The 27,968-nt window shown below is 50.8% G+C and overlaps 1 protein-coding gene across 2 annotated transcripts; it reads left to right on the forward strand.

Moving 5' to 3' along the window:
* The first annotated feature begins 428 nt into the window (after positions 1-428).
* CLK3 (CDC like kinase 3) lies at positions 429-27,964 on the forward strand. Of its 2 annotated transcripts, none has more exons than XM_043981596.1 (13): positions 429-569; positions 6,689-6,843; positions 12,819-13,032; positions 15,286-15,382; positions 15,663-15,729; positions 19,092-19,208; positions 20,097-20,263; positions 21,487-21,581; positions 21,676-21,805; positions 22,920-23,002; positions 25,665-25,744; positions 27,248-27,338; positions 27,559-27,964. In XM_043981596.1, the coding sequence occupies exons 2-13, from the start codon at positions 6,689-6,691 to the stop codon at positions 27,733-27,735; spliced, it is 1,473 nt and encodes a 490-aa protein (XP_043837531.1). In that variant the 5' UTR covers positions 429-569; the 3' UTR covers positions 27,736-27,964. The 2 variants fall into 2 exon arrangements, with proteins under 2 accessions (XP_043837531.1, XP_043837532.1); XM_043981597.1 differs by lacking the exon at positions 429-569 and adding an exon at positions 943-1,040.
* Positions 27,965-27,968: the final 4 nt, after the last annotated feature.

Raw genomic sequence — 27,968 nt, forward strand, 5'->3', positions numbered from 1 at the left:
CTAGTCTGAGGCTTGGAGGGGTCTTCCGGAAGTCTTACACTAGGGTGACCACTTGTGCCCCCAGGTCTTCGGAGGAAGCCCCACTGGCCTTGTCCTCTGGACAGTCAGGAGGGGCTGATGAATGGCTGTCCTGTTAGGAGACAAAGTACTGGCCGAGAAGCTTGACAGAGGCAGATATAGGTGTTGGGGGCTCCCAAACGTCCCTAACCTAGAGCATAGTCTCGGTGGGTGGAGCCAGCTGCCCTGACAGATAGTGAGCTCCCCATCCCTTGCAGGTATTCAACCAGAAGCCGGCTGACCATTAGCAGGTGGCTTGTAGAAGGGAGTGATTCCTGTTAAACTAGGAAGGATGTGGCCTCGGAAGCATCTTAGGGGGTCTTTCTGTTCTGAGATTCGGGGACCTGGCCGGGCAGGGAGGGGCTCCTCTCGCGATATGAGTCACACACGGCCCCACCCAGGTCTGGGAATTGGAGAGGGGAGTCTGGGGCTGTAGCGATAGAGCCCACGTCCGAGGCGGGGTATATCACGACAGAGCGACTGCAGAGCGGAAGTCGCACGTCCCCGTCCAGGTATGTCGCCACGTGGCGCCAAGAGGCAGAGGGCCACGGAGGCGGGCCCGGGAGCGGACGTTTGGGGAGCCAGCCCGCCGGAGGACCGGCCGGTCCTCCAGGGACACAGAGTGCCAGGATAGAGCGGCAGAGAAGAAACGCTGCGGGGCCGCTCTAGGGGCGGGGACGGGGAGGAGGCGAGAGGGGGTGTGTACCGGGCCGCGGCGTCGCACGCAGGGCGGGGCAGGAAAGGGAGGGGGCGGGGCCGCGGGGGCCTCACGAAGGGACGGAGGGGGCGGGACCGCGGCGGCACGCAGGGTCGGGCGGGGCGAGGGCGAGGGCGGGGCCGCAGCTGCGGAGGGGGGGAGGGGAGCCCAGGCTAGGGTAGGGGCGGGGCCGCCGCGGGCGGAGGCCGCAGCCCGGAGCCGGAAGCGGAAGAGGCGCCAGGAGCTGGGAGCGGGGCCTAGCTGGAGCTGGAGCGCCCGGGAGACGGTGAGAGCGCCCCCCCCCTCCCCCCGCCGTCATCGGCAGCCCCTTCCTCTCCCCTGCCCTTCCCTCCGGCCGGGTGCGTGGGGTGCGGGCGGGGACGGCGAGCGGCGGCGGATGCGGCTCCTCCCCCTCCGGACGCCCTCCCTCACTCCTCCCTGACCTCTCACCCCTGACCCTGCCAACCCCTATTGGGTCCTTCAGCCCCACCCCGACCCGACCCTCGGGGCTGGGGTGCTTTGGCTCGGGTCTGGGGGCGACAGGAGACCCTGGCCCTGAGCTGCCCATAAAGTGCTCTTCCCCGCCCTAAAAGTCCCACCCCTTAAATCGCCCCCCTCTTTTAAAGCCCCCCCATTCCCTTCTCATCTTATCCCCTGAAATCTTCTATGCTCTTAAAATTCCCCCGAAATCCTTTCCCTCTCTGGGCCTGTCGTTAGCTCCTCATTCCTTTCTCCCCCTTCCTCCTCCTTAAATCCCCCCATGCTCTTAAAATCCCACCTACCCTTAAACCCCCTTTAAGTTGCCCCTCCCAATCCCTTTCCCTCGCGCTTAAATTCTTAAAATTCTCTCCAAATCTCCCAGCCCCCAAGATGGACAAGCCTAAGGTGTCTCTGGCTATAAAATTTTCCCTTCCCCCATGGTGGATGTCCTTAAAATCCCCATCCACTTCTCTTTAAAAATCTCCATTTTCCCCATAAAATCTCCACCCTCTCCCTGTCCTTAAACATTCTTCCCTCCCCTTCCCCCTCTCCACCCCATTGCCTGCCTGCTGCTAAAACCTCGCGTCCCCAAGTGCTCCCCGGTCTCTTCCGTGCTTCAGTGACTGTCCCTAAAATGCCCCCACCTTTTCCGTCCCCCTCCTTAAACCGCCCAAGGAGATCCTATTTTAGAAGTCCCTTATTACTGCCTTTACCCTGAGCTTCATGAGGTCTTTGCCCCTAAAGTGCCGGTAGCGCCCAAAATTCCTGACACACATCAGCATCACCCCCCCTCCCCCACTCCTTGTCAATATCATTGCTCCTGAAGTCCCACCCACTGGATATATTTCACCCTTGAAATATACCTCTGCTTCTCATTTCTGAAATTGCCGAGGTGGAAAGATTAGCCCTACAAAAATGCCTTCCTGCCCCCGCTCCCCTCCCCCCTTAGCGCTGCTGAGCCCATGGCCAGGTGTGTCCAGGGCTCAGGGCAGATGTTTGGGGTGCTCTCACTTCTGCCATTCCCACCCCCTTGCTCTGGCTTGCTACCATATGGAACCCCGAGGAAACTGAGACTGTGGTTTGTGGGAGGGGGTGAACAACAGATAGGAAGATGAGTTGCAGAACCCCAATGCAGGCATCTTGCCGATTCTAGGAAAGCAGGGCTGGGGAGTCCCCCAAATGCGATAAGTATTCACAGCTGGGCCTCAGCTGGGCCCTGGGCTGAGGAGAAGAGCAGAGCGTTTTTGTTGTGATAATTCCTGTCCTGAAGAACAAAAAATAAACAAAAAAAACCGAAAGAGATACTTGAGACTGGAGCCCCAGAGTTGGGCCTAGTGTTTTCTTAGTTGATTTTATGAACACCCTAGATTTTTTCCTTTGTGGGTTTTCTCACCTTTGGATGTGTGGTTTGACCTCCCCCACATTCAGCTGGGGTAGGACTTGATAGAGACAACTCCTCTGGTCAGGCAGAATTGGCTGCCTTCCACCTTCCTTCCTCTCGCCCTGTTTCCAATGCCCTTGAAAAGCAAAATTTTCAACCTCTGTGGTGTCGATTTGAGAGGTGGTAGGGGATGAAGCTGCGTCAGTGGTGAAGCAGCAGCCCTCCAGAATAACTATGGGGTACTGGGTTGGTTGGGATCCAGGGAGAGGGCAGGTGCCAGCCTTGACTGAGCTGGATGTTCTCGTTGGCCCAGTTTTCCTAACGCCAGCAACATGTGAAAAACTGACAAGGAGGCTGTGCCCTTAGTACCTCTGAACAGACAGCTGGTGTCTTAGCAGCGTGGCATCTGGACTTGGTTTGATTTTTCCCATTCCTCAGCATGTGGTAGGAAAACTAGAGCAGGTTTGGAACTGACTGCTTTTAAAAACTGTTCTATTCCATGGCTCACCTCAAGAACCTGGTGGTTTAAGCTGTTGGGCCCTCCTGGGGTGGCAGTGAGTCTGGGAAGTGGACCTCCGGGCTAGTAGACTTTTGGAGAGAGGTGAACCTGGAAATCTCACACCAATTTGGGCTATGGGCAGCTTTCCACTCCAGTCATTTGAAAGTTAGTTTTAAGATTGTGTTAGTCTGACAAGGCTGCCCCTAAATAGAGGTTTCACCCCTAAAATGAAATCTCTTTGGAAGGAATATACATGTACCCACCCACCCACACATACTCTCACTCTCTGTGTATACACACATATATGCATTGCTATTTTCCATTATTAATCCCTTTTGGAAATAGTGCTTGGATGCTTAAGATGTCAGCAGGCTTCTTTGTGTGTGCATTCCCAAAGGGAGGCCGACAGGCTCCAAATACAGTCACCATATGGCTTCTTCCCTGTCCACTTTTCTGTTCTGTGACATTGAGTTCCGTGGAGCCACTTTAGCAGTTGAGAGCAGCCTACAGGTGGGCAGCTCTGGGACAAATTGCCCTGGCTTTGGGGAGTGGCATCTCCTACCTAACTTATCCTCCCTCCCAGGGGTCCTATCCAGCCTGGGCAGTGGGAAGAAGGGAAAGAGTTGTTGGGCTTTGCAGTAAGATTCCCTACCACTAAAGGGGTCAGGGCTGGCCTGTAAGTGGGAGCTTTTTTTTTTTTTTTTTTTTTGGTGAGGCAATTGGGGTTAAGTGACTTGCCCAGGGTCACACAGCTAGTAAGTGCTAAGTGTCTGAAGCTGGATTTGAACTCATGTACTCCTGAATCCAGGGCCCATGCTCTATCTACTTCGCCACCTAACTGCCCCTAAGTGGGAGTTTTTGAGGGATCCCGCTGCCCTTCCAGTTTCATGGGCATCTGTTACAGATTCCACTAGCTCAATGCCAGCTGGGAGACTAGGAAGAGTTAAGCTATATGTATGAAACTAAGGACGTTACTATAAGCCACAAAGGTTTGATATAAACTAGGTTTGGGGGGAAATGGGGCCTAGATTTGAACCAATATGGTTCCCTCAATGAGCTGAACATAACCCAGCAGTGTTATTGGAAACTTAGGAATACACTTAGGAATAAAGCTGGTCATTCTCTCGATGGACAGCTGGACGTCATCTTGGATGCTGTAAGACATTTCTGTAAAAGCTCTGTCGAGGAGGCAGCTAGGTAGCTCAGTGCAGTCTCTATCAATGTGAATGACATCATCTTCATCACCATCATTAGTATTCAAGGACTCCTCTGATATCTTGCTGTGGCCTGGAGGTGATCCAGGTGCTTCAGAGCTGTGCTCCTGAGACCCAAACCCGGGGCAGGGGCTTCCTCAACTGGAGAGCCTTCAAGGACAAGGCCAGGGCCAGACTTCGGTCTGAGGCTTGTCACCAGGTTAGCCACAGGGTGGCAGAGGACCAGAGTGAGCCCTCAGCACCTCGCTGGGGGGGTCATTATCAGTAGAGGTCATCAGAAGGATTACCCCTATCAGTGCAGCCCTTTAGGGGAAATACTCTAAAGTCTACCTGAACTTTAAGTGTAGATGATGTCAGGGCCTCAGAAAACAATCTTTGGCTTAAAGCACATTCCTAAAGCACTTCATAAACCCTGGGATTGAGGATGAGATCCTGCACTGAGATGCCAAGTTGAATCAGGCCTGGCCCCCACTCCAGCCACAGTGAAACATTTTTGGTGGCTATTAAATACATATTTTTATTCCCTAGCTTGGGTGCTTAGCCTTGGGGATAATTACAGGAAACTAATGTAACATTAGTCAGCTGATCTTAAAAGGCTTTTTAAACATAAAGCATTAACCCCAATTCAGTCTGCAGCTGGTGGCAGTGCCTCTGTGGAATCCTTCTGCAACTCCACTTTGTAGGTACCTCTTCAGCCCCATCAGGTGGGAGTTGGGAAGGTGCCAGGGCATCCTGAGACACAGAGTTAACATTGTCTCCATCATGGGAAGCTCACGCAGGCCAGAGCTTCAGTTGTTTGGTGTCACTGCTGTATTTAGTAAGCGATGCAGTAAAGTCCAGAAATGACCAACCAAGTGCTGAGGAGAGGGATGTGTGTGGATGGAATGAACCCGAATTGGGTGCCCATCAAGCTCACAAAAAGGCGTGTTCCATGAGGGGACCAGGCCTTTGGAGTTGGTGGACTAGGGAGCAACCCTGGAGTCTAATGTTTTCTTGGATCACGAGTGGTGATTTCATTGGAGTAGGAGAGAGATCTTGGCAGTCTGCAAACCAGGGCCTTCACCATTAGTAGCCAAACCTTAGGGGCCTGTTTCCTGCTGGGAGGTGATAGGCTCCCTTTCCAAACAGGTTGGTGCTCCTTCACCTAGGAGGGAGAGATTGGGGGCCTCCTCCTCTGCTAGGCAGGGCTTGCAGGGAGATGTGACTAGAGCTTTGCAGTTCAGTTTAGGACTAATGGAACCCTTCTGGGTGGTACACCTTATACCCAGTGCTACCAAGCTCTGAAGGGGGGAGTTGCTGAAGACAACTGCTAGGGCCGGGCAGGGCAGGATGGGCTCTCCAGAGCAACCTGTGGATGCCTTGTACAAAAGGGACAGTGGGAAAGGGCACTAGTATCAGGGCCATTCAAAGGGCAGTGGGACTACTATTCTGGCCAGCTGCCTGCCAGATTCCTGTCCAGCGTCTAGCCAGAATGACCTTAAGCTTTCATGCACTGAGGTGCCCAGACTAGGTGGTGATTTGCCTTCTCTTTCTTCATCATTAATTTGGGATTTGTCACCGTTCAGTGTCCCTCCATGTCCTCTTTCCTATACAATCTCCTGCCTAAGAAGGAGTAGTAGGGGGGACAGGTAGGTGGCGCAGTGGATAAAGTACTGGCCCTGGAATCAGGAGGACCTGAGTTCAAATCTGGCCTCAGACGCTTGACACTAGCTGTGTGACCCTGGGCAAGTCACTTAACCCTAATTGCCTCACCAAAAAAACCAAAAACAAAAAAGGAGTAGTAGAGCCTAGGTTTGGGACAGCAGAGAGTGAATGCAGGTCAGTGTATCTACCTTTTTGTTTCCTTACTATCATCAGTGACTCTGTGATGTACCCCCATATTCCTGCTTTCTTTCTTGTACCTGCTCTCCAGACTGGGCTACTTGGGATATGCCCCTTATTCCTGAAGGAGATCCAGAGCCAAAGAACCTGTCTACCCTACTAAACTCCTTCCCAAGTCAGATTAGGAAGCCTTCAGTCCTAGGCTGTTGCTTTCTTCAACCAGCCTTTTGCATGGAAGAAGTCTTGTTTGTTGTTCTTCAGCAGGAAAGTGTTGCTCATTAGCTGCAGTCCACAGGAGGTTTGGCCTGTTTGTCGGGTACAACCTCAGGTTTTTTCCTTGATTAATAGCTGTGCTTGGGGAGAGGGGAACTTGTTCTCAAAGCTAGAACAATAGGCCCCCTCTTTAGTATTCCCCCTAACATGACCAGTTTCCCAGGCTTCACATTGGATAGGCTCGGAACCCAGTCCCTGAAGTCAGCTGCCTCTGTCCCAGATGGAACCTGCTAGCATTTCTATCAAGGCGCTCTCTTGTGTCCTAGATGCATCACTGTAAAAGATACCGCTCCCCCGAGCAGGACTCTTACCTAAGTCACAGATGGAAGAGGAGGAGGTCTTACAGCCGTGAGCATGAGGGGAGACTTCGATACCCGTCTCGAAGGGAACCACTTCCCCCCAGAAGATCTCGATCCAGAAGGTGAGAGCCAGCCAGGGAGGAGAAGGGCGGGGAGAGTGGTGGGCAGTATTTTGTTGTGACTCTTAGCAATGAACTGCAGACGGTGTCCCAGGAGGACCTACCTCCTTGCTCTGTCCACTCTTGGTCAGCTTCTCCATTGGCCTTTCCTTTCTATTTGTGGTGTTTTAAGTGCCTCATCCTTAGTTTCCTGATCTTCTTCTACTGCCTTTTGATTCCCTTGGAAGGTCAGGCTTGTGACTATGACTCCATTCTTTTACCACTGTTCTTTCTCTTCCCTTTTTTTCTCCTCTAAATTATCATTTAATCCACATCTTTGTCTTTGCATTATGACTAGGGAGAGAGTTCTTAACCAAATAAGGAATAGAGAAAATCACAAAAAGATAAAATAGATAATTTTGATTACTTGAATTTGAAAAACGAATTGTGCAAATCAGTTCAGTGTAGCTAGGTAAGAAGGTAAGATCGGGGTGGGGGGGGAAATATTTGGATCGGTTCTTACTGATATTTGATATCCCCACATGTTGTTTATGTGGGGAATTAACACAAACATATAAAACCAAGAACCATTCCCAGTTGCTAAGAATTGCACATAATGAAAAGATGTGAAAGATTACTTCAGATCACTGATAGAGGAAAGGCACATCAAAACAACTTACACTTCCCACTCAGCAAATTGGCCAAGATGACAAAAGATTGAAATAGTCACTCTGTTTGGAGGAACTACAGAAATAGAAGATCACCAATATGTTCTGTTTGTGCAGCTGTCATTGGGTCCAGCTGTTCTGGAAGTGAGGAAAATGCTCATTCCTTTGGTCCAGAGATTCCACTGCTAGGCCCATACCCCAAGGAGGTTAAAAAAAGGAGGGGCCCACTATTCACCCAGATAGTTCTCGCAGCTCTTTTTGTGCTAGGAGAAGAACTGGGGACAGAGTAAAAAATGTCATGGTTTGGTTAGACACATTGTAATGTGTTAATAGACTGGAGTATTACTTTACAATAGGATTGGTAAATGTGAAAAGTTCAGAGAAGCAAGCAGATATAGAGAGATGTAGAGAGATGAGCAGAGCCAGGAAAGCAGTGTAGACAGCGAGTATGACCATGGAAGTGGAAAGAACTAGCCAGAGAGACGGGGCACTGTGGTCATCAGTGCCACGAAATTTGGCCTGGGAGAAGAGGCCAGAAAGCACGCCCCTCCCGCTGCAGGTGCAAGGGAGTATTACAAGTGCTGTCAGACACACAGCTGAGGTCTAGGGTTCTGTTGAGCTGCCTTTTTCCCGTTTTAATTCTTTGTTGCAAGAAATGGCTGTCTGGTTGGAGTGGGGAAGAGGGATATATTTGGAAACCAGCAGGATATAAAAAACAGAAGATATCAATATTTTTTAAAATGCCATCTCTTTCTGCTCCAGGCATACTACTACAGCTGGGGGACTAGTTTTGTACATTTTTAAAGGGCTACGTTGCCTTTTATTTTGACATCACAATTGTTTTAGGATAACACCACCCTCCCCACCCCCAGCCACCTTTATAAGAAAGAGAAACAATTAATCACAACCAACTGATAAAGCTAATATGTTTGATTCTGCACTTCTAGTCTCTCACCTCTCCAAGGAAAAGGGGAGGGGTACATCTTTTTCATTTCTCTCTTAGTAATCTAAGAATGACCATTACAGTTACAAAGCATTCACTTTTGTTTTAGTGGTCTTGGTAGGTCTTGTCTCCATTGTTTTCCTGGTTCTCATTCTTTATTTTGCATCACTTTGAATTCTTTGAATTGAAGTTGAATTTGAAGTCTTTGAATTCTTCATTTTCATACTTTTTTGCTGTGTCATAATATTCTTTTGTGTTCATTTACCACAATTTGTTTAGCCATTCTCTAAGTCATGGACATTGGGTTTTTTTGTTTGGTTTATAGTTTTTTGCTGTTCCCCCACCCCCTAATGCTGCCATGAATATTTTCCTATGTTATGGCATCTTTCTTATTGCCTGTTCTTATATGCCTTCAACATCCTTGGGGTGAATTGCCAGCATTGGGGTATCTGGATCAAAGGGTATGTATGAACAGTTAAGTGATTTTTTTTTTTTCTTTTTCCATCAGGTCCATTATTTTTCAAGAAAATAAATTCAATTTTTTTAATGAACAAAAATCCATTTTCCCTTCTATCTCCCCTTTCGATTAAAAAAATTAATTTATATTTTTTTCAATCAGCAAAAATCTGTCTTCTCTCTCTTCAACTTCCCCACTTCCCCAAACTGATGAAAAAAGAAAAACAATATGCAAATATATACAAATGAAACAAACAAATAAAAAAAATTCCTGCATTGATCATGTTCAAAAAAAGCTAAGTTTCACTCTGCACCGGGTCCTTCACACCCAGAATACTAGTGGGTCATTCTGCTGATGAGAGTCATAAGCCTTACAATATTCGCTGTTAGAATGTACATTGCTCACTTCAGTCAGTTTCTATGAGTCTTCCCAGGTTATTGAAACTTCCCCTTCATCATTTCTTACAGCATAATAGAACTCTTATATATCACAGCTTGTTCAGGAATTCCCCAATTGATAGGAAGCCCCTCAGTCTCCAGTTCTTTGCCATCACAAAAAAAGCCATAGAATATTTTTTCATCCTGAGTTAGAATTTATTTTGCTTAGGACTAATCCCTTCCTTAATCTATCATTCCTCGTTTCCCTGCAGTTTTTATGTTTAGTGGAATGTATTTCTGTGTGTGCATATGTATATCCATCACTCTTTTAACCAGTTCAGAAGATAATGAGGTTCAAGTATTTCCTTCCCCTCCACCTCTTCCTCTTTGTTTGACTTCTAGTTGTGTACTCCTTGAAATGAGATAATTTCCCCATCTTTCCTCACCCTTTCCCTCACTAATGTGTTCCTTTGATGATCATCAAAATATAACAAAACCACTCGCAGGCTCTCTGTTGAGTTAGACTTCCTTTATGGCTTCTGATAATGATAGGGTTCTGAGGGGATGCATGTATCATTTCTGCATATTAGAACAAACAGTTTATCCTTGTTTGTCCCTTATGTACATTCTTAGACTTCTCTTGACTTCTGTATTTGCACTTCATAGTTTCAGTGCAGCACTGGTCATTTTAATAGGAATGTTTGGAAGTCCTCTTTCATAAAAGGTTGACTTTTTCCCTGATAGCATTAGACTCAGTTTTGCTGGGTAAGTTATTCTTGACCATATGCTTTGCCTTATGGGATATGTATTCCAAACTTTCTGCTTCTTTATAGTGACAGCTGCTGACTCTTGTGTGGTACTCACTGCTGCTCTGTAGTACTTGAATTCTTTCTTTCTGGCTACTTGCGGTATTTTTTCTATTATCTGAAAACTGTATTTTGGCTATAATGTTTTGGGAAGTTTTCATTTTGGGGTATTTTTTGGGAGGTTTTTGATACACCCTTTCCTTTTCTACATTGCCTTCTGGTTCTTAGGGATCTGGGCAGTATTTTATGCTTTTTAAAAATATCACATTTTTTGGTCATGACTTTCAGATAGACCAGTGATTCTTTAAATTATCTCTTCATGATCTGTTTTTCCAGTTCATTTATTTTTGCTCTTTAATATCTTATATTTTCAGTCTTTTGACTTTAATATTTTTTGTTGTCTGATGGAGTCATTAGCTTCTATATATTTCATTCTGATTTTTAGGGAGTTTATTGCTTGGGCAAGGCTTTGTACCTCATTTCTTTTTAAAATTTTTCCTCAGGGCAGCTAGGTAGCACAGTGGATAAAGCACCGGCCATGGATTCAGGAGGACCTGAGTTCAAATCCAGCCTTAGACACTTGACACTTACTAGCTTTGTGACCCTTGGGCAAGTCACTTAACCCTCATTGCCCTGCCCAAAAGAATGCTAGATTTTTCCTTGAAATTCATCTATAAAGGCATTTGTAACCCTTTAAAAAAACAAAACAAAACAAACTTGCTTCTTCTCTTCCAGGAATTCTAGTTGAACCCTTATGCAATCTCTGTTTTTCTTTGAAGTTTTGCTTGTACATGTATTGGATTCATTCTTTTCTTCTGGGTGTCCCTGTCACTATAATAGCTTTTTATGGTGAGATTCTTTTTTTATTTGCTAATTCTTCCATCTTTCTTCTTGACTTTGAACTTTATTAGGGGTAGGTTCCATGTTCTTTTAGAGGAAACGTCTGGGTCAGTCCTGCTGCTGCCTTCTTGAGGGTATCAAGTGTTACATTATTCCAGGACCTCAGGCACATCTCATGCTGGGGACCTGCAAGGTTTCAGTAATCCCAGAGTGGTACCTGATTTCTGACTCCTTGACCTGGGGTTTGGATCTGAGAAGCCCATGTGAGGACTTGCCACATCTGGCATTCTGGCAGACGGCTGCAGGTCTCAGCCATGTCAGAGAGCTGGAAAACTCTGCTTGTTCTGAGGCACAGAACTGGAGGCCCCCTTTTGGTCCAAGATTCTTGTCCTTTTTGTTGTTGTTGTTGTTGTTGTTGCAGGGCAGTGGGGGTTAAGTGTCTTGCCCAGGGTCACACAGCTACTAAGTGTCAAGTGTCTGAGATCAGATTCGAACTCAGGTCCTCCTGAATCCAGGGCCGGTGCTTTATCCACTGTGCCACCTAGCTGCCGCTCCAGTCCTTTTTAATCCCTACAGGCTTCAGACTGGGCTGGAGGAGGGAAATGAGAGCTCACCCTACTCCTGCTCCTGGGGTTTGAGACACACAGCTTCCACTTGCTCCTGAGACTCTCCTTACTCTTTCCTCAGCCCAGGGCCTGTGGTCACTTCTAAGTGGAATGACACTAGGTGCAGCCCCCCACCTTCCAACCTGAGCAGTGAGCAGGAGGACTGCCAGTGTGCTCTTATTGCTGCGCCGCCCCCCCCCCCCCCCCCCCCCCCCCCCCCCCGCACAAGCTCAGGTCTTCCTGTGCTGGGTGTGGGCCCCTTCCCCCCCTGCTGCCCAGCCCTTTCTGTATCAGAATGCTTCGCACAGTGGTCCTGGGCTCCACTGCCATCTACAGGCCTCTCTTTCTGGTTCCCTGCGCCAGACAAAGGACCTCCTGACATTTTTACCTCGGATTTTCTAATCAGGATTTTGGCCAGTCTAGATCTCTTTGAAGGAGTGGAGGGAGCTCACAGCCCTGTCTCCTGCTCTGCTGTCATCACATAAATTGTTTTCCAGAATGGTCAGAATGATGCACAGCTCTACTGAGAGGATGTTGGTGTGCTTGTCTTCCCACATTCACACCCAGAGTGACCATCACCATCTTTTCATCTTTGCCAGTTTGCTGCCTGATGCCTCTCATTTTGGGGGGTGAAGCAAAGCCTCCGAGTTGTTTTATTTGCATTTCTCTTATTTGTGATCTGAGCTCTCTTTCACATGATTGCCGAGAGTTTGTATTTCTTTGAGCAACGTTTTCCTTTTTCTTTGACCAGTTTTCTCTTCTCAGGGAATGCTTCCTTCTTCGTGTGGCAGATCGCTTCTCCTGTTCTTTAGTGCTCTCCTCTCCCCGTGGGTGTTAGAACACCTCTGACCCAAGAGAACTCTGCAGTCCATCCTTGCTTCCTAGGCCCGGTGCTGTGTAGCCAGCTCTCGCTGGAACCCCTGCGGGCACCCTTAGCATCAGGTCCCTGCTTGTCCTCTGTATGGCCCCTGCCCCTCTGCCCCAGGGGTACATCCTGCTGCCCTTCCTCTGTTGCTGCATGGGAATGACCTTTATGGGCAGTAGCTGCAAGTTACAGAGGAGAGCCTGGGACACGGTTCTCATTGAATGCTAGGTACCTGAGGCCCTGCAGTGGGTAGGACGCCTCCTTCTGGCTAAGTGGGGAAGCCAATGGAGCGGCCTCACTTGTGGGTATGATCGATGCCAGGGGACAGCAAGGGCTCCGAGCAGGATGTCAGAGCGCTCCCCTGGCCCGTGCCCAGTCTGGCATTCAGCAGTGCCCCTGCTTCTCCTTTCCTCACCTTGACCTTTCCCCATCGTGCAGCCATGACCGCCTGCCCTACCAAAGGAGGTACCGGGAGCGTCGGGACAGCGACAACTACAGGTTTGAGGAGCGAAGCCCGTCCTTTGGAGAGGATTATTACTCAGCCCGCTCACACCATCGCAGAAGGTCACGGGAGAGGGACCAGCATCGGACCCGCAAACACCCCCACCACTGCCGCAAACGCCGCACCAGGTCTTGTAGCAGCGCCTCCTCGGTGAGTAGTGGCCAGAGCGAGCTGCCCATTGTTTGGTGCCCTCACCTTTCCTTAGCCTCCTTTCAGGTGTGTTTGACCTGGGTGAGTACCTCTGAACCCTCCTGTGTGTCTCGTTTGTTCAGTCCTCCGCCGACGCGGCGGGTGTGAGCCTGATCCTTCGGCCCTCTCCGAGGGCAGCAGCACCTGTCGCCACCTCTGGCTCCGGCACCTTGTTTGGCACCTGGGCCCGTCTCTGTGTCTGAGTTCTGATCTGGGCCTTGGAGGTGCCCAGGGGAATCAGACTGGGGAGGCTTTTCGCGATCTGGGTCGGCATCACCAGATAGAGTATCTGCAGCTGGTTTCTCTTTTCCTTTGCTCCCAGATGTGGAATAAGATCTGTTTGGTTTATACCTGATTGTTGCCTCTACTCCACAAGATCATTCCCTTTCCTAAGCCCCAAGCCTTCGAGATGAGAATGTTTGTACCCGAGAGGCAGGGACTTTCTCCATGTTTGGACAAGGAGCCGTCCTAACTGGGAATTGCTTCCTCCAGTCTTAACCCCTGGGAGATTTTCTTCTGCTCTTGCTTCTTTTAAATGAGCAAGAGATAGCAGTTATTTGTGTCATGTTGGGATTTTAAAGTGTAAATGAGGGGGAGGGGGCAGATCACACAGTTTGGAAATAATTTGCAAGAATGAATAATTTGACAGCAAAGACTAGCCACAATGATCAGAATAGATCTTTTTTATTACCTCTGCTGGTAGCAAGACATAGTGTGTTGTATAGTCCCAGCAAGTCAAGAATCCTGAGCGAAATGGCTTCAGGGCTGGCTACTTTCCTCTTCCTCCTCCCTACCTCCCCATCTCCTCTTCATCCTCTTCCTTCTCCCCCCTCTCCTTGCCCAGTCCATTTCTCCTCACTCTGTTAGTACCTTGGGAAGGAATTGTTTTAGTGGAATGGATGAAGTCTCTTCTCTACCTCATGTGTAAAGTATAGGAAATACTGAATAAACATATGTGCGTGTGCGTGTGCGTGTGCGTGTGTGTGCGTGCATATGTGTGTGTGTGTGTGTGTGTGTGTGTGTGTGAGAGAGAGAGAGAGAGACACATACCAAATGAGGATTTCACCTAATGTGATCTTGCAGCCTGTCTGATATTCTACTATGAGGCAGTCTCTGGGATGTGCGACTTCACTTCTGATCTTCCCATTGTCCATACGCCTCCCTCTCCCTTCCTTCCGTTGTGGGGGTCAGGGATCAGGGATGGCTTCCCCATCCCTTCTGCCCCACAGCCAGCATGGGGATTGAGGACCCTGTGAGTGTGTCTTGGATGTGAGTACAGTGGCCTCTTTTGTCCTTGCGAAGGGCAGCAGGACCAGTGTGGGTCAGCTTGGCATTTGGAGGCCCTTTGGTTAGCCCGGAGGGCCCACTGGACACCAGGAGGATCAGGGCTGCTTTTGAACTGTGGTCTCTTGATAGCAGAGGTAGAGTGTGGCCAAGGAACACTCACACTGAAAGCCATCCCGTGCTCGGGAGCAGGGAGCAGCTCAGGGAGGCAGGGCCTTGTTGGCCATGGCCAGGAGTCTGGGCTTGCAAGAGCTCTTGATCGGGCCGCCCGAGGCAGGTGAGGGGCAGTCTGGGAAACCCAAGGGAGCACAGCAGTAGCTGAAGCGTTGCCCTCCCCCACCCTGCTGGCCGGCGGGGGGGCCCTCTGCTTCTGCCTAGATGGGCCTCCCTCCGTGCACAGGGCCCCCAGCCAGGCTAAGCGCCTTTCCCGCGTCGCTCTCAAAGCGCCTCATCGCCATGGGGTGATGGCCTTGGGCCTGAGGAAGCTAAGCCGCCGCCTGGCCCCCAGTTGCATAGATGGTGGGACGTGGTGGGAGGAAGCTTGGTGGTGGGAACCCTGGGGCTGCGGCACCTGCACGCTACGCCCCATCAGGAGCAGAGGCTGGCCTTGCCTTCCGGTCGGCTGCGACATCCCTCCTTGTAGATAATGCCAGTTCTCTTTGCATACCTGTAGCTGTTTTTTACTTTTCTGTTTTTGAAGTCAGTTTGTGTCTTGACGTGTCCCTTGCAATATCCCTATCGTTATATATGCTGTGTGCCTTATGAAATGCTGGGATCTGGAAAATCCAACCAACCAACCAACACCGGCCGCCTGTCTCACCGTCGTCTCCGCCCGCCTCTGCCTTGGACCGACACCTCCATCTGCCAATCGGAACCGCCCACCATGCGATTGGTCGGATGGCGTTTCGTTTCGGGGGGCGGTCCTCGCAGAGAAGCCAACAGAGCAGTAAGCGCAGCAGCAGGAGTGTGGAAGATGACAAGGAGGGCCACCTGGTGTGCCGGATCGGCGATTGGCTCCAAGAGCGATGTACAGCCACCTTTCGTAAAACTTTACCTCTCTACTTTCTTACCCCCCGTTAGACGAGACCTCTCTTGTTGTCCTGGAGGGGCCTCTAGTGCTTGGGGCTCGCTAGCGGGCCCACCAGTAATTGCCTGAATGAAGCAGACACTAGCAACTTCTGTTTTTAAAGAGTGTAGCAGTGAGAGAGAAACCTTTTTTGTTTTTGAGAATTGAATGCTGTGATCTTACAGGAGCCGTCAGCCCCTTCAACTCAGGATCCTCATGCTTGTCTTCTTTTCTCTCCTAGATGAGATCGTGGGAAGCCTTGGAGAAGGCACCTTTGGCAAAGTAGTCGAGTGTCTGGACCATGCCAGGTGAGTGAGTGTTTGGGTGTGGGTGTGTCTGTCTATGTGTGTCTGTCTATCTCTCTCTCTCAGCCCAGGGAAAGCAGGGAAGACTGGAATCTGAGTTCAGTTTCAGTGGGGAGACAGTATGTGGCTCCTGAGTAGGGTCACAGATTTGATGCCAGGCCCACAAGGGTGGGCCCTATAGACGTGGAAGCTTCCTGTTTGTCAGACAGTGGTAGTGGCATGCTTCCAGCCCTTGCTTGGGTACATAGGAGAGTTTAGTTGTCCCTCTGCACACCAATGCTGCCTCCTACCCCTGAGTAGCCTTCAGGGCCTTCCTTCCTCCCTCCTTCCTTCCCTCACTTGTGCCCTGGAGAAATCGGGTGGTTTCCAGAGTTATGAGCATCTTAGCAGAGAGACTCCTGTTAGCAGTAGCTGTCCACAGCCTGAAGGAACACAAAACCAGCACTGAGTTACACTTTTATTCTTTCTCAAAGGAGTTCTTTGCCCGTGGCTGCATTCTTTCAGGCTGACCTGCATGGTGTTCCTGCCAGCTGTTTACTTATTCTGGGTTCCCTTTGCCTGCTCCATTTCCCCCCTCTGTTCCCTCTTAGGTTAGGCCCTGACCCCTTAACCTTTGAACCCCCCAAATGATGTGTGGTCTCTCCTTACTTCCCTGAGAGATGCCCCTTGGCAGAATCAGACTCTATGCAGGAACCAGGACCACCAGAATCACACTTTTTATTTAGCCCTGTGCAGAAGCAAGTGCCCGTTTGGCAAGGCTGGGAGCCGATCCTGAGAACTTTGAGAGAATAGAAATGGCCCCGGGACTTGGGCCCTAGTATGTTCTCAGGAGGAGCGTGTCCTCACTGATGGTGGAGGCACCCACTCTTCACGCTGCTGGTGAACCCTGTGATCATGGAGGGTCCTATCCATCAGGAATGGGCTCTGGCCACTGGTCCCAGGAGCTCCCCTCCACCAGCCCTCTGTCCCCTGGTCATTGCCTCCTTGACTCAGGCTCACATAGAGGGGAGCATACAGAGAATTGGTCCCATTTGGGAGCCAAGGTCTTAATACAGACAAGCCAGCGGTGCCCATGGGGCGGCAGCCCCTGCCACCATTCACTGAATCTTTGTGAAAATGAGTCCAATAAAGGGCCCCTGTGGAGAGAATTGTCTGGGGGGAGTGGGGGGAGTCCTCGATCGGGGAATCCGGCTTCATCTGCCTCTCGATCCTGAGCATGTGTGATAACAGCTCTCCTTTGGTGCCTGCTCTTCACTCCAAGCCTGTGAAGTGGGGCCTGGGGGGGGGGGGGCGGCTCCAGTGTCACAGAGGAGCAAGTTGAGGCCCAGGGCAGTCACTGCTTTTCAGAGGGAGACTCACAGCCTCACATGCTGTACCCCAGAGCATGTTGTAGTGGGCAGCTGGCCCCAGAGATGAGCGGACAGCTCCTCACCTGGCTGGAAGACAGGAGAGGGCGATTCTGCATCGGGAGGGACCCCCTTAGAAACAGATTTAGAGCTGATGGGCCTTGGAGATCATCTCATCCACTCCCTCTGCATTGTCTTCCAGATGAGGGGCCAGTCCCAGGGGTTTACATGGCTTACCTTAGGGCACACTGCTGTTGTATGGTGGGCCCTGGGCTCAGGCCCAGACCCTGCCTTTCTCACTCAGAGAAGAACAGTGCAGGAGCATAAGGGCTGCTTGCTAAGTGGTTATTACTATTCTTGACCCTCCCTCATCATTTCAGGGGGCCTCATCCCTTAGTTCCCAAACCCACTCCAGCCTCTGGGCCTCTGCTCTGTATGGAGGACAGTGGTGCATCTCCAGGAGGGGAAGTTCATCGAGGCCCAGGGCCCGGCTTATTTCTCTGTCACTGCACCATTCCCAGCTTCCTTCGGTGCCAGCCGCATTTGTTTGCAGGTTCTTGGCACCCAACAGGGTCTCAGAGGCCTGTTGGACAAGAGCCCCTCGCCATGGATTGAGCATTTGGAAGTTTTAATGCTCATCATCTTATTTCAGTCCCATGGCAGGCCTGGTGAGGCAGAGGATGCTGGGATGTAGAGCAGGAGGGGGCTGGCTTTTTAGAGGCACAGACAAGTGAGATGACTCAGCAGAGCAGGGACTTGGACCCAGGTGTCCTGACTCCCTGGCCACCTGGTTGTAGGGATCTGAAAAGGTGGCGCATCTCCTCTAGGTCTCCTTATTTGTCAAGTGAGGAAACTTGTGAAATGTCCTCTTTAATAAGGGATATTAAATAACTATCTCATAAGGTGTGAGGCAGCTGGGATTGGACCCGGCTTTTCTGACCCCAGATCCAGGGCTCTTTCCACCAGATCTTTCTTTCTTTCTTTTTTTTTGACAGATGGCTTGGTACAGACTGAATTTAGGTTCATTCTTTCTGTCTTTCACACATGTACACGCATATACACATGCACATGCACGCACACGTGTGTCCCTCATGTCGGCCCTCTTCACCAAGTGTGACTTGAATGATTTGCTTATAGAGGAGGCTCCAGGAACAACTTGATTCTTATTTAACTCTGTTCCCCTGATTTTTGGCAAAGTTGGATTAGTTCACCTTTTCTGGCCCCAACCCCAAGCCAGAAGAGGGTTTGCCTCCTGCACTCAGCAGCCTGTTGTCTGAGCCGGGTGGGCTGGTGGGGAGTAAGAATCACACGATCTCATTGCTGTCACGGAGTTCACAGATCAATTATTGCTGAGGAAACAGAGGCCCAGAGAGAGAAGCTTGACTGCCCAGGGTTCCCCAGCTCCTAAGTGGTAAAGCCAGAATGTGAGTCCAGCCTTCCAACTGGATCTAGTTAGCGTTCTCTCTCCTAGATTGAAGAGAACTTGCCCAGTGCTAAATGCTGAAACACTGGCCCTCAGAACGGCACCTCTAGCAAAAATGAGACATTCTGTAATGCCTCTTGGGCTTGGGCCTGTGGGTGGAGGACTAGGCCCTTGTCTGGGACACTTGGGATAACGGTGCCTGAGAGCTTGAGGTGAGGCTTGTAAGGTTGCCTCTTCTGTTGGTCCTGTCTTAATAATTTCACTTCAGACTGGGCAGGTGAAGACAGATCAAAAGCCTTATTAGCTCATCCCTCTTGTTAAGAGCAGGTGTGACGGAGGCTACAGTGGGGTGCTGGGCAAACTCATGGCTGTAACATTGGGATCTCACAGGAACCTAGAGAGGCGGGTCAAGCGACAGCAGGGTAGGGCTGGGGTAAGACAGGGAACGTCACGTTGAAGAGTCTGTGGAGTTCTGAGCAGGAGCCAGACCTCTGACACCGTATTCGGCAAAGAAATCATCCTACAGCCGGGAGTGGGGTGCGGGGAAGGGAGGGGTGGGGCCTGGTCTGGATCCCGACCTCTCGCTGTTCCCACAGAGGCAAGTCACAGGTCGCCCTGAAGATCATCCGAAATGTGGGCAAGTACCGGGAGGCAGCCAGGCTGGAGATCAACGTGCTCAAGAAAATCAAGGAGAAGGACAAAGAGAACAAGTTGTGAGTGTCAGGGCCAGGGACAGGCAGCCCCCCCCATTCCCCTGATTCATGGGTCACTAAGCAGTTGTCCTGTCCCCCAGGACCCAGCCTGTGTGCACGAGTCCCTTAGACTTCTTCACAGACATGCACGCGGGGTCCTGCTGTCCCTTCCATCTCAGTACATCTTTAACCCAGCCTGGGGAAGCCAGAGTTTTCTTCCCTTTGTTCAGATTGCTGCCAGAGGGGGCAGCTAGGTGGCACAGTGGATAAAGCACCGGCCCTGGATTCAGGAGGACCTGAGTTCAAATCCCGCCTCAGACACTTGACGCTTACTAGCTGTGTGACCCTGGGCAAGTCACTTAACTCTCCTTGCCCTGCAAAAACAAACAAACAAAAAGATGGCTGCCAGAGAATTCTCCTCTTGGGCTTGTGAGAAGGGGTAGGGTCTGGGGGCTTACTGAAGGTTTTCGCCATATCCTCGTACACACACACTAACCCAAGGGGAGGAAGCTGCTTAGGATGAGTTCTGTCTCAGAAAGGACACTCGCCTTCTAATCCAGATTTCGCCATCCCACTGTGTATTCTTGGCCAAGGCACCTTTGTGGGCCCAAGGAGACAATACTCTGCACCCCACCTTTCGTTGGACTTTAGTTGAGGCAGAGACAAAATACCAAATTTGGAAATACTGTGAAATTCTGGATATTAGGGAGACCCCTCATGGTTAGAGAATGCTCAGTGAGCGTAGCCTGCGGCCAGGGGGTTTGGTGCCCTTGGCCCACACGTTGAGGGCCCTAGCTTCCTTCTCTATTCCACTGGCTTGGAGGAAATTGGACCCTTAAGGGAAGGAGGACAGGGCAGAGGTGGGATGGGAGTGTCCCAAACAAACATTCTCTCTCCTCCGTCCTCCAGCCTTTGTGTTCTGATGTCTGACTGGTTCAACTTCCACGGCCACATGTGCATTGCCTTCGAGCTCCTGGGCAAGAACACTTTTGAGTTCCTGAAGGAGAACAACTTCCAGCCCTACCCTCTGCCTCATGTCCGGCACATGGCGTACCAGCTCTGCCATGCCTTACGATGTAAGTCAGCCGCTGCCTCAGGGCCCTGCGTCCGGCCTTGGGAATCCCAGTGGTGGGTGTTTAGCTCATGGCATGATATGCACCCACATGTCTTATTAACACTAGTGAGGAGAAGCCAACATTTTCCTGAGCATCAGTAACCCTAGAAGCTGCCCAGAAAGCAGAATCAGACCTTCTGCTCCCAGGCACAGTTTGAACATCCCTGATGTCTAAGTGGCAGAACCCCCAGGAGGACACCAGACTTTAGCCTTGGGATAACCTGACCTGATTAGTCCAGGACGTCTTTGAGGCAGAAGCATTGCCCAGGAGGGTGCAGCTTTCATTGGCTCTCCCCTACCTGGCATCGGTGGCGCTTTGAGCATCCCTGGGCTTGATGGTTGTTGGATGCGAGAGGGAGTGCCCAGTCTCAGTGGGGAACATAAGACATCCCATGAGACAGCTGGAGCATGTGTGATCAAGCGCTGCTTTTTGTGGAGCACGAGTCTTAATTCAGTGTCTTTGGAGTTTAGAGGAGAGAGCTCAGTGCTGGCTGGATTAGTCAGGGAAGCTTCTTGAAAGAGAACTTGAATGGGGTCGAGGGCTTTTCAGATGGGGAACAGGATAAGCAAAGACAGACGTGGGTCTGAGCACACAGGTAGAAGACAGTTGGAGAAGAGTAGGCAGTCTGGCCAGACATAGGCTAAGTGAGCTCAATTACAGAGGGCCTTGAATGCCGAGTGGAGTGGTTTCTGTTTGTTGTAGCAGACAGCTTTTAGGATCTCCAATAGGGGAGTAACAAGATGAAAACTGCTCGAGGAAAATGAGTGGTTCAGGCTGCACTGGAGAAGTGCGTTGTGAAAATCAGCCCACTGTGAAGTGAGGAGGGCCCAGCCTAGGGGCCCTCGGGGAAGGAGATTGGTTAGACCACTTCCTCCCCTTTGCCCTGCTTAGAAATAGTAGCGTATCCCTGACATCCTTCAGAGCACTCAGGGAGGAATGAGGAGGGAACAGTCACCGTGATTCTAACTCTGGTGGATTCAGATTTCTTTGACACGCTAGCAGCACGTGGCTCGGTGCCCACTATGGCCCTGCTTGCGTAGGGGCAAGTGAGGGTGAGTTCGTGCTTTGCCCGGTGAGGAAGACCAGAGGCAGCAGTGCGCCTCCTCTTTATCACCCCCATCTCTTCCCTTTTCTCATCATGTCACTTCCATTTCTTCTTCTCATCTCCTATTTTCTGTCCTCAGTTCTGCATGAAAACCAGCTGACCCACACTGACCTCAAGCCTGAGAACATCTTGTTTGTGAATTCTGACTTTGATACCCTGTACAATGAGAACAAGGTACAGTAGGGAACAAGACACCCTCAGGGAGCAGGGAAGGGTGGCAAGGATGGGGCTGAAGGAGGCCCCTGACAGTGGGGTCTGTGCCTCCCAGAGCTGTGAGGAGAAGTCCGTGAAGAATACCAGCATCCGCGTCGCTGACTTTGGTAGCGCCACCTTTGACCACGAACACCACACCACCATCGTGGCTACCCGCCACTATCGCCCGCCTGAGGTGATCCTGGGTGAGTGGCCCTAGGATTCCCACTTCCCTGGCCACCCTGGTGTTGTGGGAGATGGGGGTGGGGTGGAGACTGGCAGGAGGCATGTACATGCATTGGGTCACTCAGGTGCCGTGCTTAATACAGGCTACCCGGCATCAGAGTAGATGTCCCAGTAAACCCAAGTGTAGAGTGAGACATCTGGCTTAGATCTGACCCCCAAGATGCACACTTGGAGAGCTGCCCTTATCCCCAGCTCTGGAAAGCCTGGCTGTCTACATCATTCCAACGGACTGTCGTGCAAAATCCAAAACAAAGAACCAAACCAGGCTCCCAGTGGTTGGCCTGCTGCCCGTGAGCCACTCCCCTTTCAGAAAAGCAAGTACCTCTGTGGATGCATCTGTTGTTAAGAAGATGCCCAGGACGGTGGAGCGGCTTCTTTAAGCACAGAAGCATTAGCAGGGCTACAGAATACAGGCCCTTGACTCCAAGAACAACGTGTAATTAAGGAGTTAGGTCTGAGGTTCCAGCACAGCGTGGAGCTGCTGTTAAAGCCTTCTCACACAAAGGTGGCCGCCCTTGATCAGGCCCGGGCCTTTGGGGGCTTTGGACCCCCACCCAGCTGGGCAGACGGCTGTCACATGGGACATTTTTCTTGTGAATTTCCTGTTCTAGGATTTCAGAGAGCTGCCCAGGTGCTCCTGACACACTTGTGGGCCTCTTGGAGGGGCATGGGTAGGGAGAGGGTGTAGGAGCAAGGGACAAAGTCATCCCTAGCTGCTTGTTCTGCATCAACTGTGGGTAGAGCCTTGTGCTGGGCACCAAGGGAGTAACAGAAACAACATCTTTGCTCGTGGGGCTTAGAGCCTTGTGGGGAAACAGGACAGATACGCAAGTGCGGTGGAGCCAGAAGGCCTGGGTTCAAGTCTGGGCCCTCCCATGTGGGGCCCGTGGGACCTGGAGCAAGTCCTCCTGCAATCTGGGCTCACTCTCCTCATCTGTCAAATGGCAGGGTTGGACCCTGTGACTCCAGGCGAACATGTGGCATCCCTCCGGCTGCCGGGTTGGACACACGCTAGGGCTCTCGAGGGGCTGCAGGGCCTATCTTCTCATAGTGTCTCTTCCTCTGTCTTTTCAGAGCTGGGCTGGGCACAGCCGTGTGACGTCTGGAGCATTGGCTGCATTCTCTTTGAGTACTATCGGGGCTTCACACTGTTCCAGGTACCCTCCCCCCATCCTTCCTCCTTCCCCTTGACACCCCTTCCCTATCTACTGCATGTTGTCAACCACCAAGGAGCATTGAGCACCTCTTGTGAACCCAGGTCTGTTCTAGGGGTTGTGGTCCCTCCTAAGGAAATTCCCAGTCTGGCTGGGGAGATTAGACGGTGATTCAGACTATAAAGGGCTATGGGAAAGTGGAGGAGAGAGATGGCCATGGACCAGGCTAGGCAGGAGAGGGATGAGGGGGCTGGGGGACAGTGGTCCAGGGAAGACTTCCTAGAGGAAGTTACTGTAGCAGCAACTGCTGAGGCAGAGCCCCAGGCTGGATTCAGGAGACCCAAGCTCAAGCATGGTCTCAGACACTTCGTAGCTGTGTGACCCTGGGCAAGTCACTTAGCCTCTGTCTGCCTCAGTGTTTCTCTGTAAGATGGGGCTAATAGCCCCCACCTCCCAGGGTTGTTGGGAGATCAGATGAGATGACACGTGAAGTGTTTGGCATAGTTCCTGGCACATAGTGGGTGCTGTACATGCTTATTTCACCCCTCCACTCCTTATCCTCTGCCCTCCCCTGGAAATAGGAGTTGGACGAGGCCTTGAAGGAGAAGTGTTTTGTCAGGGAGGGAGGAGATTCCTGGTGGAAAATATCATGAGTAAAGGTGTAGAGGAGGGAGGAAACTCGGTACACTCAAGTCCATTCTGGCTTGTTCTCACATCTGAGGGGTCCTGGTGCTGCTTACATGGCCTAATGGGCACAGCACCCAAGTCCTCCTGGGTCTGTGAGGTTGGGTTGTTGTTTGTTTTTTTTGCAGGGCACTGAGGGTTAAGTGACTTGCCCAGGGTCACACAGCTAGTAAGTGTCAAGTGTCTGAGGCCGGATTTGAACTCAGGTCCTCCTGAATCCAGGGCCAGTGTTTTATCCACTGCACCACCTAGCTGCCCCCAGGGTCTGTGAGTTTCAAGGAAAACTAATTGGTGGAGTCAGGCAAAAGTATTCAAAATCCTCATGGGCTGAGTCAATATTTCATTATTGGTTTTACTGGGGGCAGAGAAGTGTGATAGCAACTGGCCAGGTTAGAATGCTGGAGGACAGGTTTGTAGGTGAGATGGGCTTAGATTGAATGCCATACTGGCTGAGGAGTTTGGACTTGATTTTGAGATTGGTGAAGAGCCTTTGGAGCTTTTCAAGGAAATGAATGGTCTAATGAAAGTGGTACTTAAGATTAATCTGGTAGTGAAGTGTGTGCAGGGAGAGCTTGGAGGAAGAAGAGAGAAACTGACTGCACCCAGTGCAAGTGTCCTCAGCAGGGTTCCTGATGGGTAGTTTTAAATACTCAGTCTTCCCCCTTTGCCTGTGGGAGACTCACAGAGCAGCTTGTTTTCCTTGTGGGACAGCCCTGACCAGAAAGCTTTCCTGATACTGATCCACAGCCTGTCTTTGGCTAACTCCCACCCATGTGTTCTAGTCCTACCTTTCACATATCTGTCCCCCAAGTCTCCTCTTCACACTAAACATCCCCACCTCCTTTGCCTGTTTTTCCTCTAATTTGAGCCCTCATGGCCCTGTTCACCCTCCTCTGAGAGTGCCTAGAAATATACAACAGGCCAGATGTGTCAAGAGGCTTGTGGAATAGTTCCATTGTCCTGGTACTGTACTAGTGTCAATTCAGGGTAATATGCCATTAGTTTTTTGAGCAGCTCTCACACTATTGGTTTATTTTAAAACATTTTTATATGAATGCCTATACTTCCATAATTAATTCATTTATAACATAAGTTCAGGATTTTTCTATTTAATCCTTTTTGAATCTCATCTGGTTATTTTTTTGCCCATCAGCTCAGTCTCTTGGGATCTTTCTGAATCTGGATTCTGCTATTCAGTTTAGCAGCTATGCTTTTCTGAAGCTTTAACATGTATGAGCAAAGGGAGGCAGTGTGTAGCGCAACAGGGAGAGTGCTGGGTTTGGAGTCTTGGGGACTTGGTTTCAGATCCTGGCTCTGCCATCTCTGTGACTTTGGATAAGTCACCCAACCTCCTCTAGGCCTCATTTAGGGGCTTGGACTAGATGATCTTAAAAGGCCCTTCTGTCACTTTAGTTTTCATCCAAGTTGTTGACAAAAATGTACAGGACAGGGCTTTGATTATAGCCTTAGAAGTCTTTCAGGTGTTTGATCTGTAAGGAGTAAGTCAGATGTTTGGCCGAGATTTAGGTTGAAATGTCTGGCATTTCCATGATCTGCCAGTTAAGTAACCCTATTAAAAAAAGGAAGTGAGAAGGTAGTAGGATGGGAGGGCCGTCAGGACTTACCCACAGACTGGCTGCTGAGAGGAGCAGGGAAGAGTCAGGGGCTTGGGATGTTTTGAACTTGGTTGACTGGGGTAAGAGGATGCCTGGGGCAGAAACAGGCAAGTTTGGGGAAAGGCTTTGACTTGGGTTTGATTTCTTCCCGTTGGCAACCAGTAGTGTTGGCACCGGCCTTTCTGCAGGAGCCTGCTATCCATGGAAGCCAGACGGGTTGGGAATTGGGCTGGGCTGGATGCCCTTCCTAAAAGGGAAAGGGGCTGTCGGTCATCTATTTCCTCCACTGCCTTTGGGGAAGGAAGGGAGTAAGACCTGGAACTAACCTCACACTTTTCTGTTCTGGCGCCCCCCCCTGCCCCCAGACCCATGAAAACCGGGAACACCTTGTGATGATGGAGAAGATTCTGGGGCCCATCCCCTCTCACATGATCCATCGAACCAGGTAAGAACGAGCCTGGCAGAGGCCTGGGGAATTTGTCTGAACTGAGAGAGCAGTGGACTTACAAGTCAAGAGATTGATGTTTGAATATGGCTCTGGCATGTGGCGTGTGACCAGGGCACCGCGAGACTTTGGCCTGTCTGTAACATGGGGTTGCTGCTACTTTGTACTCCTGTATCCCAGGGGACGAGGCTCAAGAGTGAGAATAGTTGTTGGGTCTGGGGCTCTCGGATTGATTTTAGGTGGAATAAGAATGTGAGAAGAGGAAGGGACTTAGCCTGGCAGCCATTTAGGCCTATCTAAAATACCCATTAGTGGTCATCCAGCCTCTCCTTGAAGACCCTCACAAAGGGGGAGCCCCTCACCTCCGAGGGCAGAAGTTCTGCCTGACAACAAACCTGCCTCTTGACCGTTGCACCCACTGCTCCTGCCCTCTGGGGCCTGGTGTCTCTTCCATGTGACAGTCCCCATGACCTCGAGTCTTCCAGGCTGGGCAGGATCAGTTTCTATATCTGATCCTCACATATGATGTGGACTCCAGGCCCTTCCCCATCTCGGTTGCCTTCCCCTGGACACTGCAGCTCATCGATGGCCTCTTTCAAGTAGAATTCAGGTTCAAAAACTGAAGAGGAAGTCGTGTGACTAGAGCAGACTAACACCTGCTCCTTCCTAGAAGTTCCACCACATCTGATGCAGCCCAGACTTAGGGCCCCCTTTTAGGGCTGCCATGGCACACAGCAGACACGGAATTTTCAGGGCTCTCTTCGGAACGCTTATCTGGCCACACCTCCCATCTTGTACTGGGATTTTATTGTAGTCACACGCAAAACTTTTCATTTATACCTGTTGACTTTCTTCTTAGACAGGAGCCTGATGTTTTAGCCTGACTATGGGACAGAGCCAAGCCCTGTTGTGGGAGGGCCACAGGATCCCTAGGTGGACGTGGGTGGCCATGTTTGGAGCCTCACGCCCGACGCCGCCTTCGGCAGTCTGCCTGTGCTCCACTCTTCTCTGGAGAGCTGGAGGTCGACTTCCCCGTTGTCTGTGTGCCCTGAGTCTCTCAGACGCTCTTCCTGCCCCAGCTCCCTTGAATTGTATTTGATGTGTAGGGTCCGACAGACCCTACACTTTTCTTCACTTCTCTTTAGTTCTGGGGTATCCCTTCACCCATCCCCTTTTTCCCTTCAATAAATACCTCCTGGGTCCATTTGTTGTGAGGTGCTGATTCAAGGGCAGCCGAGTTCCCAGCAAGCCACCTTGGATTCTCCGGGGAGCTCTCGGCCTCTTCCCTGCCTTCCCTTTCCCCAGAGAGATGGCCCGGCCTAGTTACCCACTGGTAACCATGTAGACTTGGGCTGAACCCTGCTTCTGGCATGAACGTATTTGCCTGGGGGCAAGTCACTAAGCCGAGTCAGTGTTCTCATCAGTAAAAGAAGTAATCATGATACACCAATAACATCTAACTCACAAGTTAAAGCCCTCTCTGATGTCTTTGTTACATTCCAGGAAACAGAAATACTTCTATAAGGGAGGCCTGGTTTGGGATGAAAACACCTCTGACGGCAGATACGTGAAAGAGAACTGCAAACCCCTGAGGGTGAGTGGCCTGGTGCAAGCCAGGGTGCCAGGACAAGTCGGGGCAGTGGTATAAGGTAGGCAGGGGAGATGAGTGGACTGGACTTCCAGGCCTCATCTGCGGTTTGACAAGTACTTTGTTTCTGGAAGGGCTGGCAGGGAGGAGAGGCTGGCGTGTGTCTGCGGCAGGATTAGCCCAACTTGCTGATGACAGGCTGCTCCTCCTTTGCTCCCCTCCGCAGAGTTACATGCTCCATGACTCCCTGGAGCACGTTCAGCTGTTTGACTTGATGAGGAGGATGTTAGAGTTTGATCCTGCCCAGAGGATCACATTGGCTGAAGCCCTACTCCACCCATTCTTTGCTGGCCTGACACCCGAGGAAAGGACCTTCCGATGTAGCCGAAACCTGAGCAGATGACAGGTGTCCGGCCACTCGGCCTAGGGGTGGGGGTGGGTGCAACCAAGGGGAGGGGGCCTGGGGCCCATGGGGATGTCTGTACCTCCCCTCCATCCTTTGTCATCAGGGCTTCCTCATGCTTGCAGAGCCCCAGAGGGGAGGAAGAGCAGAGCTTACCAGAAAGCACAGATTTGACCCAAGATATTTATATGTTGTAAAGTTAAATAAAGTGTTTCTTACTGTTTGATAACTGC

Source organism: Dromiciops gliroides, chromosome 2, assembly GCF_019393635.1.
Source record: "Dromiciops gliroides isolate mDroGli1 chromosome 2, mDroGli1.pri, whole genome shotgun sequence".
Lineage (NCBI taxonomy): Eukaryota > Metazoa > Chordata > Mammalia > Microbiotheria > Microbiotheriidae > Dromiciops > Dromiciops gliroides.